Source organism: Apium graveolens, chromosome 9 (genome assembly GCF_009905375.1).
Source record: "Apium graveolens cultivar Ventura chromosome 9, ASM990537v1, whole genome shotgun sequence".
NCBI lineage: Eukaryota > Viridiplantae > Streptophyta > Magnoliopsida > Apiales > Apiaceae > Apium > Apium graveolens.
The window spans coordinates 207,753,756-207,768,429 of record NC_133655.1 but is presented as its reverse complement, the minus strand read 5'-3'; the positions used below and the strand labels follow the sequence as shown (position 1 = coordinate 207,768,429).

Sequence of the window (14,674 nt, the reverse complement as noted above, 5' to 3'; positions counted from 1 at the left end):
AGAAATAGAAGGGACTCACGACAATGAACCAATAAACTAAGTGAACTAAGTTTTTTACGGTATAGGTAAGTCTCGTGTAAAGAAAATCATGAACCATGGTTAAGGTATTGTATCACTGTTTATCGTTGCCTCGCTTATTGTTACTTACTTGTATCATTGTTTACCTAGAACACACATATTTGTGCACACACACGTCTTTTGAGAAAACGGCCTCTTCATTTTCTGGAATGAGGGTAAGGCTGTATACGCTATACCCTCCCCAGACACTACCCTAGGCGGTATTATTGGGTACGATTTTTTTAACCTAAAACGTCCAATCAATTCAATTGATAGATAAAATATTAAATTTAGTGGATGGCACTAATTTTAAACTAGTAGTACAATTTATCCATGCTGGTTGACAATATCAATACCTCATTTCCCTCTTATCTAAATTTCAAAATTTGAAAAGCCCCAAATTCAAATACTCTTTTGTCTGTATATCTTCCTACCTAGCATTGCTATCCCGAATTGCTTTCACTCTGTTTTGATTCACACAGAAATGGAAAACGTATCAGCTTTGATTATTCCCTGTTCAAAACAAAATCACAAAATCTATCAGAATTGGTTCAATTTTGCTGATTCAGGTACAATCATTTTTTTATTTAATCTGTTACTCCTATTAGATACATATATAAACATCTTCTTTTGTATTCAGATGCCGATGGTCGATTATCTGGAAACGATGTCGATACTACCAAGTTCTTATCTATGTCCAACTTATCTCGTCCACAACTCAAACAGGTACCTCTCTCTCTCTCTCTCTCTCGCTCTCCCTCTCTCTCTCTCTCTCTCTCTCTCTCTCTCTCTCTCTCTCCCTCTCTCTATCTCTCTCTCTCCCCCCCTCCCTCCTCTCCTCCCCCCCCTCTCTCTCTATCTCGGAGTGAATCAATTAAGTATCGTTCCGGTGATTTTACGAATATGATGATATTATATAGTACTTCATTGTTTTGATAACATCTTTTAGGTATTAATGTTCTACCCGAATAGTTGTAATGGTTTGGATTTGTTATATATACTGTGTTTCGGAATTGTAGTCTTATGCTGGTTTCGTATTTCGGATATTGGTGTAAGCAAAGTCGATATATCTGGAATAATCAGTTCATTATATTTTAGTTCTACCTCATTATTATATAGCATTATAATTTATTGATAATTTCTTTTTGGTGTCAGAATTTAATTTGGTTACTTGTAACGATGTGGTTTTATGTGTATTGTAGTTGTCACTGTCTCGGAAATTGGAGTAGTCAAAATCGATACGTCTGCAATGAATTTTTAAGTATATATTAGTTTTTCCTTGAAATGTAATTATTGAATTTAGTTTAATTGCTTGAAGGTTTTTAAAGTTTAGGATCTGCGGGTGACAAGTATGTGCCTGGTGAATTTATCTTTAAATATCATCCAATTGTAAATTGCGAATCGTATCATACGTGGTGTTGTTGACATAACCTTTATTTTGATGGCAGATGTGGTTTATTTCTTCTGTCTTATTAGTTTGCTAGATAATATGTTATTATAAATTTTAGTTAATTCAGAAGCATCTTTGTATTGTGTTACAGTATAATGTAAGCATCTTTGTGTTGTGTTATAATGTAGTTACCTTAGATAAGACATCAAGCAACAGTTATTACATGCCAGCTCTAGTACAATGCTTGGTTCTTCTGATGGGGATTTTGTTAATTTGTTCAAATTTAAACCTTGTTGCTGGGAATTAATTGCTTGGTAAAAGTTATTTGTACTATTTATTCTAATTCTTGATGATTGGTCGTGTTTTGTTTATAGGTATGGGCAATTGCTGATTCAAAGCGACAAGGCTTTCTAGGTTTGAATGAGTTTATCACTGCTATGCAGGTTAGATGTGTAGTCTTTTTTTTATATAATTGATATGCAGTCTTCTACTTTCATGTTTCCTTGTATAATTTGTTATGCATTCTAATGACAACTTTGCGACAGTTGATATCATTGGCACAAGCAGGGCATGAACTTAAACAAGATTTTCTCAAAACTAAAGGCAAGTATATGTACTTGCATCTTAGCAATCTCTCAACATATGTAACATTTTATAGCGAACCTCATCTAGTTAGTTAGAAAAAAATGTCATTTAGTTAATATCCTTTGTAGTTAAAATCATTTAGTTAATAAGTCACAGACTTAAATACCTGGACCAAGTTATATCGTATGTTTTATTGCTAAATGATAGTGAACAAAAACCTGTTATGCGCTAATTGTTGATTATTTCACAATTTTCTTGTTTTTAGCATTGTGTCTTAATTATGAGTTGGAGGTGAAAGTTTTTCTAATTTTCATAAACAAAACAGTATTAAGTGGTAATTATTAGGAGCTTATGTACTTGGTTGATTATAGCTGAAACTGACCAAAACACAATCTTGCCAATAGGCAATAACAACGTTATAAGACCATCTCCGACTTAACTTCAAATTGGTACTTTAACACCATTTTAGTGTAAAATTCTTTTCCAACCCAACTCTAAATCTTACACTATTTTGGTGTTGCACCAAAAGTTACACCAAATTTGGTGTCACACCAAGTTTTTAGAGTTTTTGTTAATGCCAACATTACCTTTGTTCTCCTTACCTAAAACAAAATTATTCCTTTTGTGACCTACTAACTTTATTACTCTTATACTTTATTTTGTATTCTGGTAATAAAATAACCTATATAGTACAAGAATGGTGTAAGATTTAGTGTATGTGGGTTGGAGATGAATATGAAAATAGTGTAACTTTTACACCATTTTGGTGTAAATTTCACACCAAAATAGTGTAATGCATTGGAGATGCTCTAAGAAGCTTTGCGAGACCCGACACGTTGCCAATGAAGTTGGTTGTAAATGGGTCGGTTACATAACATCTGGCTTTTTATTCAGTAGAACTAACTTGCTGCATTGTTTTTTCTTCACTTATAGTTGACTATGACAATCTGCAACCCCCAATAATGGAAGGTTTGAGTTCTTTGTTGAGTGTAAGTTGTCTTAAGTCTTAACTACTGTCCCTTTAACATCAATCTCCAAACAAATTGGTTTCATCATTTCCCATCACTTATTGTAGAATAAGAAGGCTCCCACCACCACTGGAGAAAAGGAGTTGAATGGTTTGTGCTCTCTCTTTAAATATATAATTTTATATGAGTGTGTTATATAATTTTATATATGTGTCCGCGTGCACGCACATTTGCTAAATAACCTTAAGTATTACTCTTTCTGTACTTTAATGACAGTGTGTTGACAGTTCTAACAAACTGTAGGAACAAAGCATGTGCAACAGTCACCATCATTCAATTTGCTTACTTCAAAATTCAGTAAAAAGGTAACGTTAATTGAATTTATTAGAATCATATTAGTTGTTTGACATATCTTTACTTGTTTTTTTAGTTTACTTGTCCTTTTAATGTACTTCTGCAAAGATGTAATTGTAGTAGTTGTGTCGGAATCTCTTTCCAGTATTTATGAAACTAAACAGTTCTATGGACTAATGTGTAATATGTTATATGCTTGTATTTTCTTCTTTCCTCATGAATGTAATTTGTGTCTCAGAAACTTCTGATCCTAGATATATTTTCTAACATAATTTTTTATCTTTAATTTCTTTAGAAGCCCCAAGCATCTATACATGCAGTTACTTCAATAAATGATGGCTTGAAACGATTGTATGTTGAAAAGTTAAGGCCTCTGGAAGTTGCCTATCGTTTTAATGAATTTGGATTGCCCTTACTGGTGAGTACACTGTAAAAGAAATACATTAATGTCAACACGTGCAAGGAAGATTTTTGTGATGCATATATGTTACTGAATTTTTATCTACTTCATCTCATGTGTCTTTGCAGACAGATAGTGATTTTAATGCCAAACCAATGGTTATGCTCTTGGGTCAGTACTCAACCGGCAAAACTACATTTATCAAACATCTGCTCAAATGTAATTACCCAGGTACGTCTATTTATGTTTTGAGTTCCTTTTGTGTAAATGATACTAATGTACATTAATCAATGATACTACTAACTTAAATTGCCTATTCTAATTCTGTTTTTTGTGCAGGAGCTCACATTGGACCTGAGCCAACAACTGACCGATTTGTTGTAGTTATGGTAGATGTTATAAGTTTTTATTTGATTTGAAAAGTAGAGCACCTATCACATTTATAACTTGGTACCATTCTTAGTCTTGAATAACTATTCAAAAGCTGCACTTTGGTGTTTAATGTATATTGAATCTTGTACAGTCAGGGCCTGATGAGAGGAGCATACCTGGAAACACAGTAGCTGTTCATGCTGATCTACCATTTAGTGGCTTGACAACTTTTGGTGGAGCATTTTTGTCGAAATTTGAGTGTTCCCAGATGCCACATGAGGTATATTTTTCTTATTTTCACATCAGTGCTTGTCAGGGGCGGATCCAGAAGGTTTACCTCCTGGGGGCACCGTACAATTATCTGGTTATAATTTTTAAATTAATTATATAATTAAATGTAATATTTCTAAAAATTTTGTATTATTTAACCATAATGTTTACAAACAACACATATATAGTCTAAGAAGTTACAGTTTAATCAATGTTACGATGTATTTATTTGCCACCTGAGTAAAATGGTAATTGCCTGTACTTCTCGTGTTCAATTTACAGACTTAAAACTTGAAACTAGGCGCACCAGGGCAAGTTTTTGTGCTGATGTTGTTTGATTTGTGGGTCCTACATGAAAACTATTTTTTTTAAATAGTGGGGGCATGTGACCCCAAGTGCCTCAACGTGCATCCGCCTCTGGTGCTTGATATATTTTAGATTTTTGGATTAATATTTTCCTTCTCAAATTCCAGTTGCTAGAGCACATTTCATTTGTGGATTCTCCTGGTGTTCTATCAGGAGAAAAACAAAGAACGGAAAGAAGTTACGACTTTACAGGTGCTATATCATGGTTTGCTGCTAAGTGTGATCTTATTCTCCTTCTCTTTGATCCACACAAACTTGATATAAGTGACGAATTCAAGCGTGTGATTTCATCTCTACGAGGCCATGACGACAAGATTCGTGTAGTCCTCAACAAAGCCGACCAAGTTGATACACAACAAGTAAGTTTGTTTTCCTTATAATTCATTTAGTTGAGTATTGTATGAGGTGTAAATGCTAACTATTCCTTCTAATTATAGCTGATGAGAGTTTATGGGGCTTTAATGTGGTCGCTTGGAAAAGTTCTAAACACACCTGAAGTTGTGCGCGTTTATGTTGGGTATTTTTTTATCCCTGACACTTTGTATCTTTGTTTCACAAACCATATAGTCCAGTTTAGTTCTAGATAGATTGACATTCTCTAAAGGTGACATGGTTTTCTTGGATGTACAATTTATGTTGATAAAGTAGCTATCATAAATTACACCTTTGTTACAAGTATTTAATAGTCATCAGGTGCATTAGTTTATGTTGAACTACCCTGTCAGGTGCATTAGTGTAATAATTCCATATTTTGATCTTTATGCAGTGATTCATGATGTCAATGCACAATATCAACTATTGTAACTAAAAGAATGCATGCCTGTGAAACTCTGTTTGTAAAATGATTGAGTTTTACGAGTAAAAGTATTATAACGTTACTTTTTAAGGTCCTAACATTTCCTAAGCATGCATTTTGTTAAATTTGTTCTGCAGAAGCCGACTAATTATTTTCCCATAGTAGTGCTGATTTTCAAACATATCTGATGTTTTTTATGGCTTATGCAGCTCATTCAATGACAAGCCTGTAGACGAAGAAGCTGTTGGTCCTATGGGAAAAGAACTCTTTGAGAAAGAACAATCTGACCTTCTTGTAGACTTGATGGACATCCCAAAGAAAGCATGTGATCGTCGTGTATGTTTATGACTTGTAATTTGGGTCGATTTATGTGTGCATATATTTACCAGTTTATCAAGTCTTTGATATAATATTGAAATGGTTGCAGCACTTCTTTTCTTCTTAACTGAGTCTAACAATCTTGACTTACAGATTAACGAGTTTGTTAAACGAGCTAGAGCCGCAAAGATTCATGCCTACATTGTTAGACAGCTGAAGAAGGAGATGCCAACAATGATGGGTAAAGCTAAGACTCAGCAACGCCTCATGGATAATCTTGAAGATGTATTTGCAAAGGTTTAATTCTTTGACTCATATAGTTATAGCATGTACGTGTGAAATGTTAAACACTCTGCTAAATATAGTCGTATTCTCTTGAATCAGGTTCAAACAGAATTTCACTTACCACCTGGTGATTTTCCAGATGTGGAGCAATTTCGAAAGGTTTTGAGCACTTATAGCATTGATAAATTTGACAAGGTGAAGCCTAAAATGATTCAAGTTATCGACGACATGCTTGGCCATGACATCCCAGACCTACTCACTAATTTCAGAAATCCATACCAGTGAACCTTTATCTGTTGAGTGCAAAAATCCTTATTGCCCCTTGCTCGTAGCTATATACATTATAATTCTTGTTATATGAAGACGATTTGAGTTTTGGCAACAATTTTCCATAAGATCAAGGGAAATTATGGCTGATAATTTTGACAATACTGTTTTCCTTGTTTATTTTGAAGTTCAAAATCGGTAAGCACACTTTCTCTATATGTTATTGTTATGTAATGGTTGCGGGTGGTATCTATAACGTCTATAGCCATGAGAGTAGTCATGGAAAAATACATGAACCAAAAATTAAGTAATTTTTTTCGAATGGCATATATAGTCATATTCACCTTAGTTTCATTTATTCATTGTTCGGTCTGTCCAGAGCAGCTGAAGTGTAACCAGATATTTTTTTTGTCGAACACCAACTCATTCAAGCTACAGGATATAAAGTTATTAAAAGTTGCTCAAAGGACTGATGGCCTACACAGTTTAGCGAGTCGATTTAGAACATAAATCTAATCAAGAAGGCTAGGACTACTACTTTCAAGATACAAAACGAGCAGCCGGAGCTTTCCATATTGTTCTAATAAGTAATTTTAGATCAATTAGATTTTTGAGGTGCTTCAAAATTATTGGCTAGTTTTAGATTGATTCCTCGTTGGATAATTTTCAATCCGTTTTTGTGATTGTGATAAATTATAATATAAAATAACGATATTCGAAAGTAACAAAATATGTCAACTAAATCAGTATCTGAATACAATTATGGAGACGCATATTCTTTTTATTAACATCCATTACATTAGTTCGATGACTAAATTTTATATGATTTGGGTGATTTCGCAAATCAATATTTTCTCATTTATTTTTTTAATATTTTGAACAATTGTTGATTCTTGGAGTCTCGTCTGATTTGTAATAAGGTGTCGATTGTTTAAAGTTTGAAGCTTTATTATGTCTACGCGGAGATTTTATAATTCTAGTTATATGGTGTTAATAAGATGGTTTTAAAGTGAGACCAACTGTTTACTGAGTTGCTGCCCTAAATGTCAGTATAATACAAATTATGATTCAAAATATCACTTTTTGAAATTAAGGGCCAAAATGTCACTTTATAACAGAATTTTGTGTAACATTTTAGGCGTGTTTTTCAACCCGTAAAACGGCACTTCGTGTACCATTTTATTGTTTTTTAATAATTAAAAAAATAATAAAGAACGTTACTTCTTTGACTTGTCTGTTAAGTTTTGGTTCCAAACACTACATTATGTACCGTTTTGATCCCAAAACACCACTTTATCTAGTGTTTTATACATCCAATTTTTTATAAATTTATTTTTTAACCTCAAATAAGAAATTGTTAATTCCTAAAATACTAAAAAAATATTTAAATTATTTATAAAATACAAAAGGGGATTGGTGAATTTTAAAATATTAAAAATAATTAAAATTAAATTACACTTTTATATTTAAAATTTACATTTTTAGTTTTTAGGGTTTAAACTTTAGGAGTTAGGGCCTTTAGGCACTAAACCCTAAACCTTAAACACTAAATCGGTATAATATTAATTAATTTCTTTTTTAATATTTCTAAAATTCAAAAGGGTATCGGTAAACCCTAAATGTTAAAAATTGTTAAATTTCGGTATAATTTTAAATTTTAAAAATATTAAATAAAAAATATCAAAAACGTAACATTTATTGATGTTTCCGGACCTCTAAATAATATACCAAAAGCAGCTTAAATAAGAAAAAAAAACATAAACACAAAATGTGAGTTCATCTAACGTTTTGCACCTTAAAATGTAAAAATAAAAAACATAAAACAGTAGACGGTTCTCCATTTGAGTTTTATTTTTTTAAATAAAAAATATAAAACGGTAGACGAACTTCTGTTTTACTATATAATAAAAACGGCACATTATATACCGTTATGAAATGACAATTTGGGCCATAATATCCATGGGTTTGTCTAGTGTATGCACATGAGCACATGCTTAGCACTAAAATTTATAATTTTGGTACATTTTGATTGGTGTGGTTGTTGTAAATGCAGGGTTCACCATTATAAAAAAAAGTGTAAGTCAATCAAAACAAACTAAATTTATACAATTTTGTGCTTAGTATGTGCCCACACAAAAAAATAGGGATGGCAAATTAATTCGATCCGAAATCCGAAATTTTGGATATACCGAACCCGAAGTTTTGGATTTGGATTTGGATTTGGATTTCAACTATGCCGAACCGATACCCGATCCGAAATTCGAAATTCAATCCAAACCCAATCCAAACCTGAAACCCGATTAAAACCCGACATATTTATTATAGATTATATGTAATATTTTAGATGTAATACATATAATTTACATAGTTTTCTTGTATTATTTGTGTAATAACAGATTATTATCAAGATTGTCAACACTTATTTAGTGAATTATAATATTTTATATCAAAATCAGCTTTTATTATGTAAGATGTACTTTGTATAATTTATACAAATAATAATTTGTGATAAAATACTAAATATTATAGTTTGAACATATCTTAGATATTACTCACCATGTAAACCCGTGCAATATAATGTGTTTAACTATTTATAGTTAATATATTTTAATTTTAGCTATCATATAAATGTGATTAATAGTGTTTGTATGCAATATAGTGTTCCTGGTGGAGTGTGCTACTCTCTTCTATGCTATAGAAAGTTTTTTTGTATTCGCCAGTGTTCCTTGTAGAGCATCTTGTGATTCCCCATCAAAAGCTTTTTTGTACGCTATAGAAAGCTTTTTTTGTATTCGGATGAAGATTATGCACATTTGTTATTGCTAGATTGCAGGTTGGTAGACTGATAGCTACATACAACAACTACGATGTGCCTAAAGCTAAGTGTACACATAATAGGGGAAAGATCTCTCGAACAATGGACCAAAATGCCACTTTTGAGTGTTAAATGGTCCAAAATGTCACTTTTTAAAAAAATGGCCCAAAATGTCACTTCATAACGGTACTTCGTCTTCCGTTTTATATTTTTAATGCAAAACGGTACTTCGTCTTCCGTTTTGGTACTTTAATTTTTTTTAAAATTTTTTTTATAATGTGCAAAACGGTGGTTGAAGTAGCGTTTTGGCTCAAAACGGTACATCATATAGCGTTTTGTACTAAAACGGAACTTTATCTACCGTTTTGCGCATAAAAAAAATTCAAAATGCCAAAACGTTACACGAAGTTCCGTTTTAGGTGTTTTGCATAAACGGTACACGATGTACCGTTTTGAAGTGACATTTAGGGTCATTTTTAACCCCCAAGTGACATTTAGGGCCACCACCCAGATCTCTCTGCACATACCAGAGGCTTGATTTACAGTTCTTTCAAAGAATTAGTTTTCTGGAGTAACAATTCAAACACTGGTGATTGCAGTATTAATATAATACCCCATATTTTATTTGTTACATTGTTGGTGCAATAATTTAGTAAATATTTGATTAATTATTTTTAGAATTCAAAATTATGGAGAATGTTTTATTTAGATAATTGGTTGTGAAAAATTTGAATTTGTAAGCTATCTTTTAGTTGTTTAAAATTTGAAGTCAAACTATTAAGTACGTGATAAGATATTTTTAAACAGCTAATGGGGAGATGATGTAGAAAAATGTGGAGAAAATTATGGACACCAGTTTCATAATTTGTTAGAGCTGCTTATTATATAAACAGAGTCACCTTGTTAGTGCTATCACACAAAATTTATCTCAGAGTGACAGTTGAAAGTCAACAGAAATGAAAACTATTAATAGTAGAATTATATAACTTACTAGCAAGAGAAGAGGTGGTGCATAGGAAAGAAAGTTTTGGCGTATAACTCGGACAAGGTCAAAAAAGAACTAACCGGTTGGAGTGTCACGGTTAAGTACTGGGTTGTTAGAGGAGGAGAAAGAGATTCACAAGGAAGTTAGGTTAAGCCTTACCAAAAGTTCCAAAGAAGTATACACCTTGTGAAGGTTTAGTTAAAAATTTAATCACTACATAATTTAATGACTATTATTTATGTTGTATACTAATATTAGTCATTTTTATTTTCAGGTTTATAACTATTTGTACACATGCTATAAATTCAGGTAAGTTTTATCAAATTATTATATTATTTGTTTATGTGTTTATATATTGTGTTAGGTTATTGTTTAATGCATGTTTAATTGATTTAATTGAGTAATTGTTATTTGTAGTGGCTACAAGATGTTTAATTAGTAGTAATTTAATTAGTCATGTTCCCTTTTGTTTTTGTTTTTAATTTTTATGTCATTAAGTTGGCTTAAGAAATTATATGATTCTCAGGTTTTTACATTTTATTAATGGGGTGATATGGTATATTTTAATATTGTTAGTGTCTGGCTAGTTTTGTTAAAATTGACAAAATATGTATTTGTGGGACTAATGATATATAAAGTATTTTATTTTCCAGGACATATGTAGTCAAAATATTTTGTTAATTAAGTTAAGTAATTAATAATTGATTGTTTGTTTATCTAAAATGATAAATTGTTTACATTTGTTAATCATATTATGTTATTATGTTTTCCTCATAACATATTTGTTACCTTAGTCTCACTATTTTTTTAACCAATATGTTATTAATTATAGTATCTAATACTTGGGCATAATAATTTAAAATTTGTAAGTAATGTTGTAGTATTAATGTGCAGAAGTGAATTTGATAATCTTGTCAGTATGATAAACATAGAGCATGCTATATTTGTTTTTATCATTTTTTAAAATTATTGTTATAATTTAATATGTTAAATGAATGTATAATTTAAGTTTGTCTACTTTTATAAAGTTATATACTTAAAGATTTCTACATTACTTTTATAAATTAATAAAATATCTTTTATATTTTATGAACCAGCTTGTATATTATTCAAATTATTTGTTAGTTATATGTTTATACTATAGCTTGAGATAGTGATCATCTGTATTAGTTGTCGTAACTATATAAAATATTATAATTTTGTTAGCTTACTTTTTGGGTTTTAGAGTTTGGCATTTATAAGTTATATTTGTGTTGATATTATAGATTGGTTTGGAGGTTGATTTGGAGATAGGTAGTGATTTAATATTTTAGACTCATTCCAGGTACGAGTATCCTCCATTTCTCTCCATTTAAAATATATTTTCTTCCTCTGTACTTATTGTCCTATCATATCATATTTTATTTTGTTAGGTTGTACATCTTGTATATGTACACTTGTTAATTTTTGTTCAGCCATCTTTGATCCCTGTTGTTGCTTAACCACTTTTGATCTATGTTGCCTAAGTATACTTGATTTGTCACATGCAACTTTTATTTTCAATATTATTGGCAATACTTTGTAATCATTTGTTATGGGCTCTTAAACTTATCTGTGTGGGTAAATCACAGACGAGACACATGGAGTTTTTGCAGTCTTTGGTGCTCTCGGCACTAACTCGTATCAGTGCTATGAGTAAACGAGCATGTCTCTGGGGTATAAGACATGATTAAGATCATGATCATTTTGTTTGTTTGGGAAATATTTTATACATTTCATTTTATCGTTCTTGTGGATAACCGGAGAAGAAACTGTTTGCACTGTGCTTTGCTTGGTGTTTACTAGTGAGCAGAGGTTTTATAAGATGCCCTTATTAGTACCCACCTTACTTGTTCTCAACCATTTCTTTAATTTTGTTTGGATTAGTTTGTTCCTTGATTCTAAATAATTACTGTCATATTACTCATCTTCTTGGCTAATTGTTAAAATCAAATATATTCTTTTGCTTTACCTTTTAATGATATATTCGTACTGGGCATTTGGATCACTCGTATTTATTTCTTTCCACAGGTAGTCGGGGGTAAAGCGGGGGTGTGATGAATGCTGCCCATATTTTAGCTTGTTTATCTAGTTGGAAATAAAGTCAAGGTCATGTTTTATTCCATATTATTTTGGATCTTGTTACGGAACTTTATTTTGGATCTTTTGAACTTTTGTTAGCTTAATAAATTATGTTTAGCTTGTTTTTACTTCCATTAATAAATAAGGCTTAGCTTGTGTAGCCTCTACTTGTTTAAGTAGGGTGTTACAACGTTGGTATTTAGAGCTTAGGTTATAGTTTCTGTAGACTGTCCTTTAGGATTTGACTTGTGAGTTTTGGGTTGACTTCATACGGGTAAATTTAAGATTTTAGATATGATTTTGTGATATATGTGTTTGTGCACTCATAAAATTTTGTGCAGGATGGCAAGAGGTAGCAGTAGTCGAAATACTGGGGGGAATGATAATCAACAGATTGTTATGGATAGGAGTACTTTTATGGAGATGTTGCGGGAAGTTCAACGTGGACATAATCCCACTGCTAACGGGCAAGATCGAGATGGTCAAACTATGTTTGATCATTTTATGAAGCAAAGACCCAATTTTTTTAAGGAGGCCAAGACTCCCATGGATGCTGAAGCTTGGATAGATCACATGGAGAAAATTTTCAGGGTCTTGGAGTGTTCAGAGGTGGAAAAGGCTCGATTTGTTACTTATCGTCTTGAGGGGGATGCTAATACTTGGTGGAAGTCTGTAGTAGCCTCGCATGCACCTGACTATGAAAATACTCTTACTTGGCAGGTATTCAAAACTCAGTTTGACCAGAGGTACTTTCCAGCCAGCATACGTGAGGAATATATAAGGGAGTATCAGAGTATTACTCAGAGAGATGATGAGTCGGTGGCAGACTTTCAAGTCAGATTTCAGAGGTTAGCTGGTTATGCGAGATCTGTGGCTGGGTCAGAAGCGGATAAAATTATGAAGTTTAAGTGGGCATTGAAGAATTCCATCGGCAACCATATCATCTCTAACCGCTATACATCCATGGATACCATGGTTGACAGTGCCAGAGATCAAGAGCTTCATCAGGCTGACTTTCTCAAGAAACGAGACATGCAAAATCAGAAAAGAAAAAGAGAAGAGGAATTTTCCGATCGTCGACATGGATTTCAGAAAAATGGTGGGTCTTTAGGTGGATTCAAACCAAATGATCAGAGGTATAATACTCGGAATTTTCAGCAAAAGAATGGAAATCAAGGAAATGAGCAAAAGAGGTCTTTCAACCAAACTGGAAATAAGGAAGCATCTAAGTGTGAGCATTGTGGAAAGATGCATGGAGGAAGCACTTGCTATTGGACTACTAGAGCATGCTTCAATTGTGGAAAGAAGGGTCACACTATTTGAGACTGTCAGATGCCACCGAAGAAGCCTTGGGATCATAAGGATCAGGGAGAGAAAAACAACCAGAAGACTTCCGGTCGTGTGTTTTCCATCACTGCAAAAGATGCTGCAAGTACTCCAGGTACCATTTCAGGATCACTTTCTGTCGATAATGGAAATGCTATAGTCTTATTTGATACTGGAGCTACACATTCATTTGTCTCTACATCTTATGCTAAACACTTAGACATTGCATCCACTGTACTTATATCGGATTTTTCTGTTGGCACTCCTATGGGTGTAACTATACTTGTGAATTCTCAGTATCTTGATTGTGTAGTTAGAGTAGACGATAGAGAACTACTTGTAGATCTCTTACCTATTCATATGAGGGACTTTGATATCATACTGGGGATGGATTGGCCGGAGCGACACAAAGCTACAATTGATTGTCCAGGAAAAAGAATAATTTTTGGTGACTCCAATTCGCCCGAGTTCTTGTTTCAGGGTTCTAAGCCTAGTGGTTGTGGAAAATTCATTTCGGCCATCAAGGCTAAGAAGATGATTGCTCATGGATGTGAAGGATTTTTGGCTCATGTGATTGACACGTCCAAGGTGCAGCCAGAGTTAGAAGATGTTCTTGTTGTTTGTGAGTTTTCAGATGTATTTCCCGAAAATTTGGAAGGTCTTCCGCCCAAAAGAGAGATAGAATTTTCTATCGATTTGTTACCAGATGCACAACCTATTTCCAAGGCACCTTATAGAATGGCTCTGTTAGAGCTACAGGAGCTGAAAGAGTAGCTGGAGGAGTTACTTGATAAGGGTTTTATTAAACCCAGTGTTTCGCCTTGGGGAGCACCAATTCTATTTGTGAAGAAGAAGGATGGTTCGATGAGACTCTGTATTGATTATCGAGAGTTGAACTGAATCACGATGAAGAATAAATATCTATTACCGAGGATCGATGACTTATTTGATCAGCTTCAAGGAGCAAAATACTTTTCGAAGGTTGATCTACGGTCAGGTTACCATCAACTAAGAGTGAAG

At 32.9% G+C, this 14,674-nt stretch overlaps 2 protein-coding genes across 2 annotated transcripts; both read left to right on the top strand.

Annotated features, from left to right (window-relative positions):
• The first annotated feature begins 399 nt into the window (after positions 1–399).
• On the top strand, positions 400–6,644 carry LOC141685896 (EH domain-containing protein 1-like). The gene is made up of 16 exons (XM_074490972.1): positions 400–626; positions 698–783; positions 1,822–1,890; positions 1,993–2,050; positions 2,921–3,021; positions 3,108–3,150; positions 3,304–3,365; positions 3,650–3,772; positions 3,883–3,985; positions 4,094–4,143; positions 4,278–4,406; positions 4,870–5,121; positions 5,200–5,279; positions 5,768–5,894; positions 6,030–6,173; positions 6,261–6,644. Exons 1-16 carry the CDS (start codon positions 542–544, stop codon positions 6,444–6,446), a joined length of 1,698 nt encoding a protein of 565 aa, XP_074347073.1. The 5' UTR covers positions 400–541; the 3' UTR covers positions 6,447–6,644.
• A 7,016-nt stretch (positions 6,645–13,660) lies between these two features.
• LOC141685895 (uncharacterized) lies at positions 13,661–14,428 on the top strand. Its single transcript, XM_074490971.1, has one exon. The coding sequence runs from the start codon at positions 13,661–13,663 to the stop codon at positions 14,426–14,428; it is 768 nt and encodes a 255-aa protein (XP_074347072.1).
• Positions 14,429–14,674: the final 246 nt, after the last annotated feature.

Coding starts and splice junctions, on each gene's coding strand:
- LOC141685895 (XM_074490971.1), top strand. CDS start 13,661: ATGCCACCGAAGAAGCCTTGGGATCATAAGGATCAGGGAGAGAAAAAC.
- LOC141685896 (XM_074490972.1), top strand. CDS start 542: ATGGAAAACGTATCAGCTTTGATTATTCCCTGTTCAAAACAAAATCAC. Junction 627..697: donor GTTCAATTTTGCTGATTCAG/GTACAATCATTT, acceptor TTTTGTATTCAG/ATGCCGATGGTCGATTATCT. Junction 5,895..6,029: donor AGAAAGCATGTGATCGTCGT/GTATGTTTATGA, acceptor CTTGACTTACAG/ATTAACGAGTTTGTTAAACG.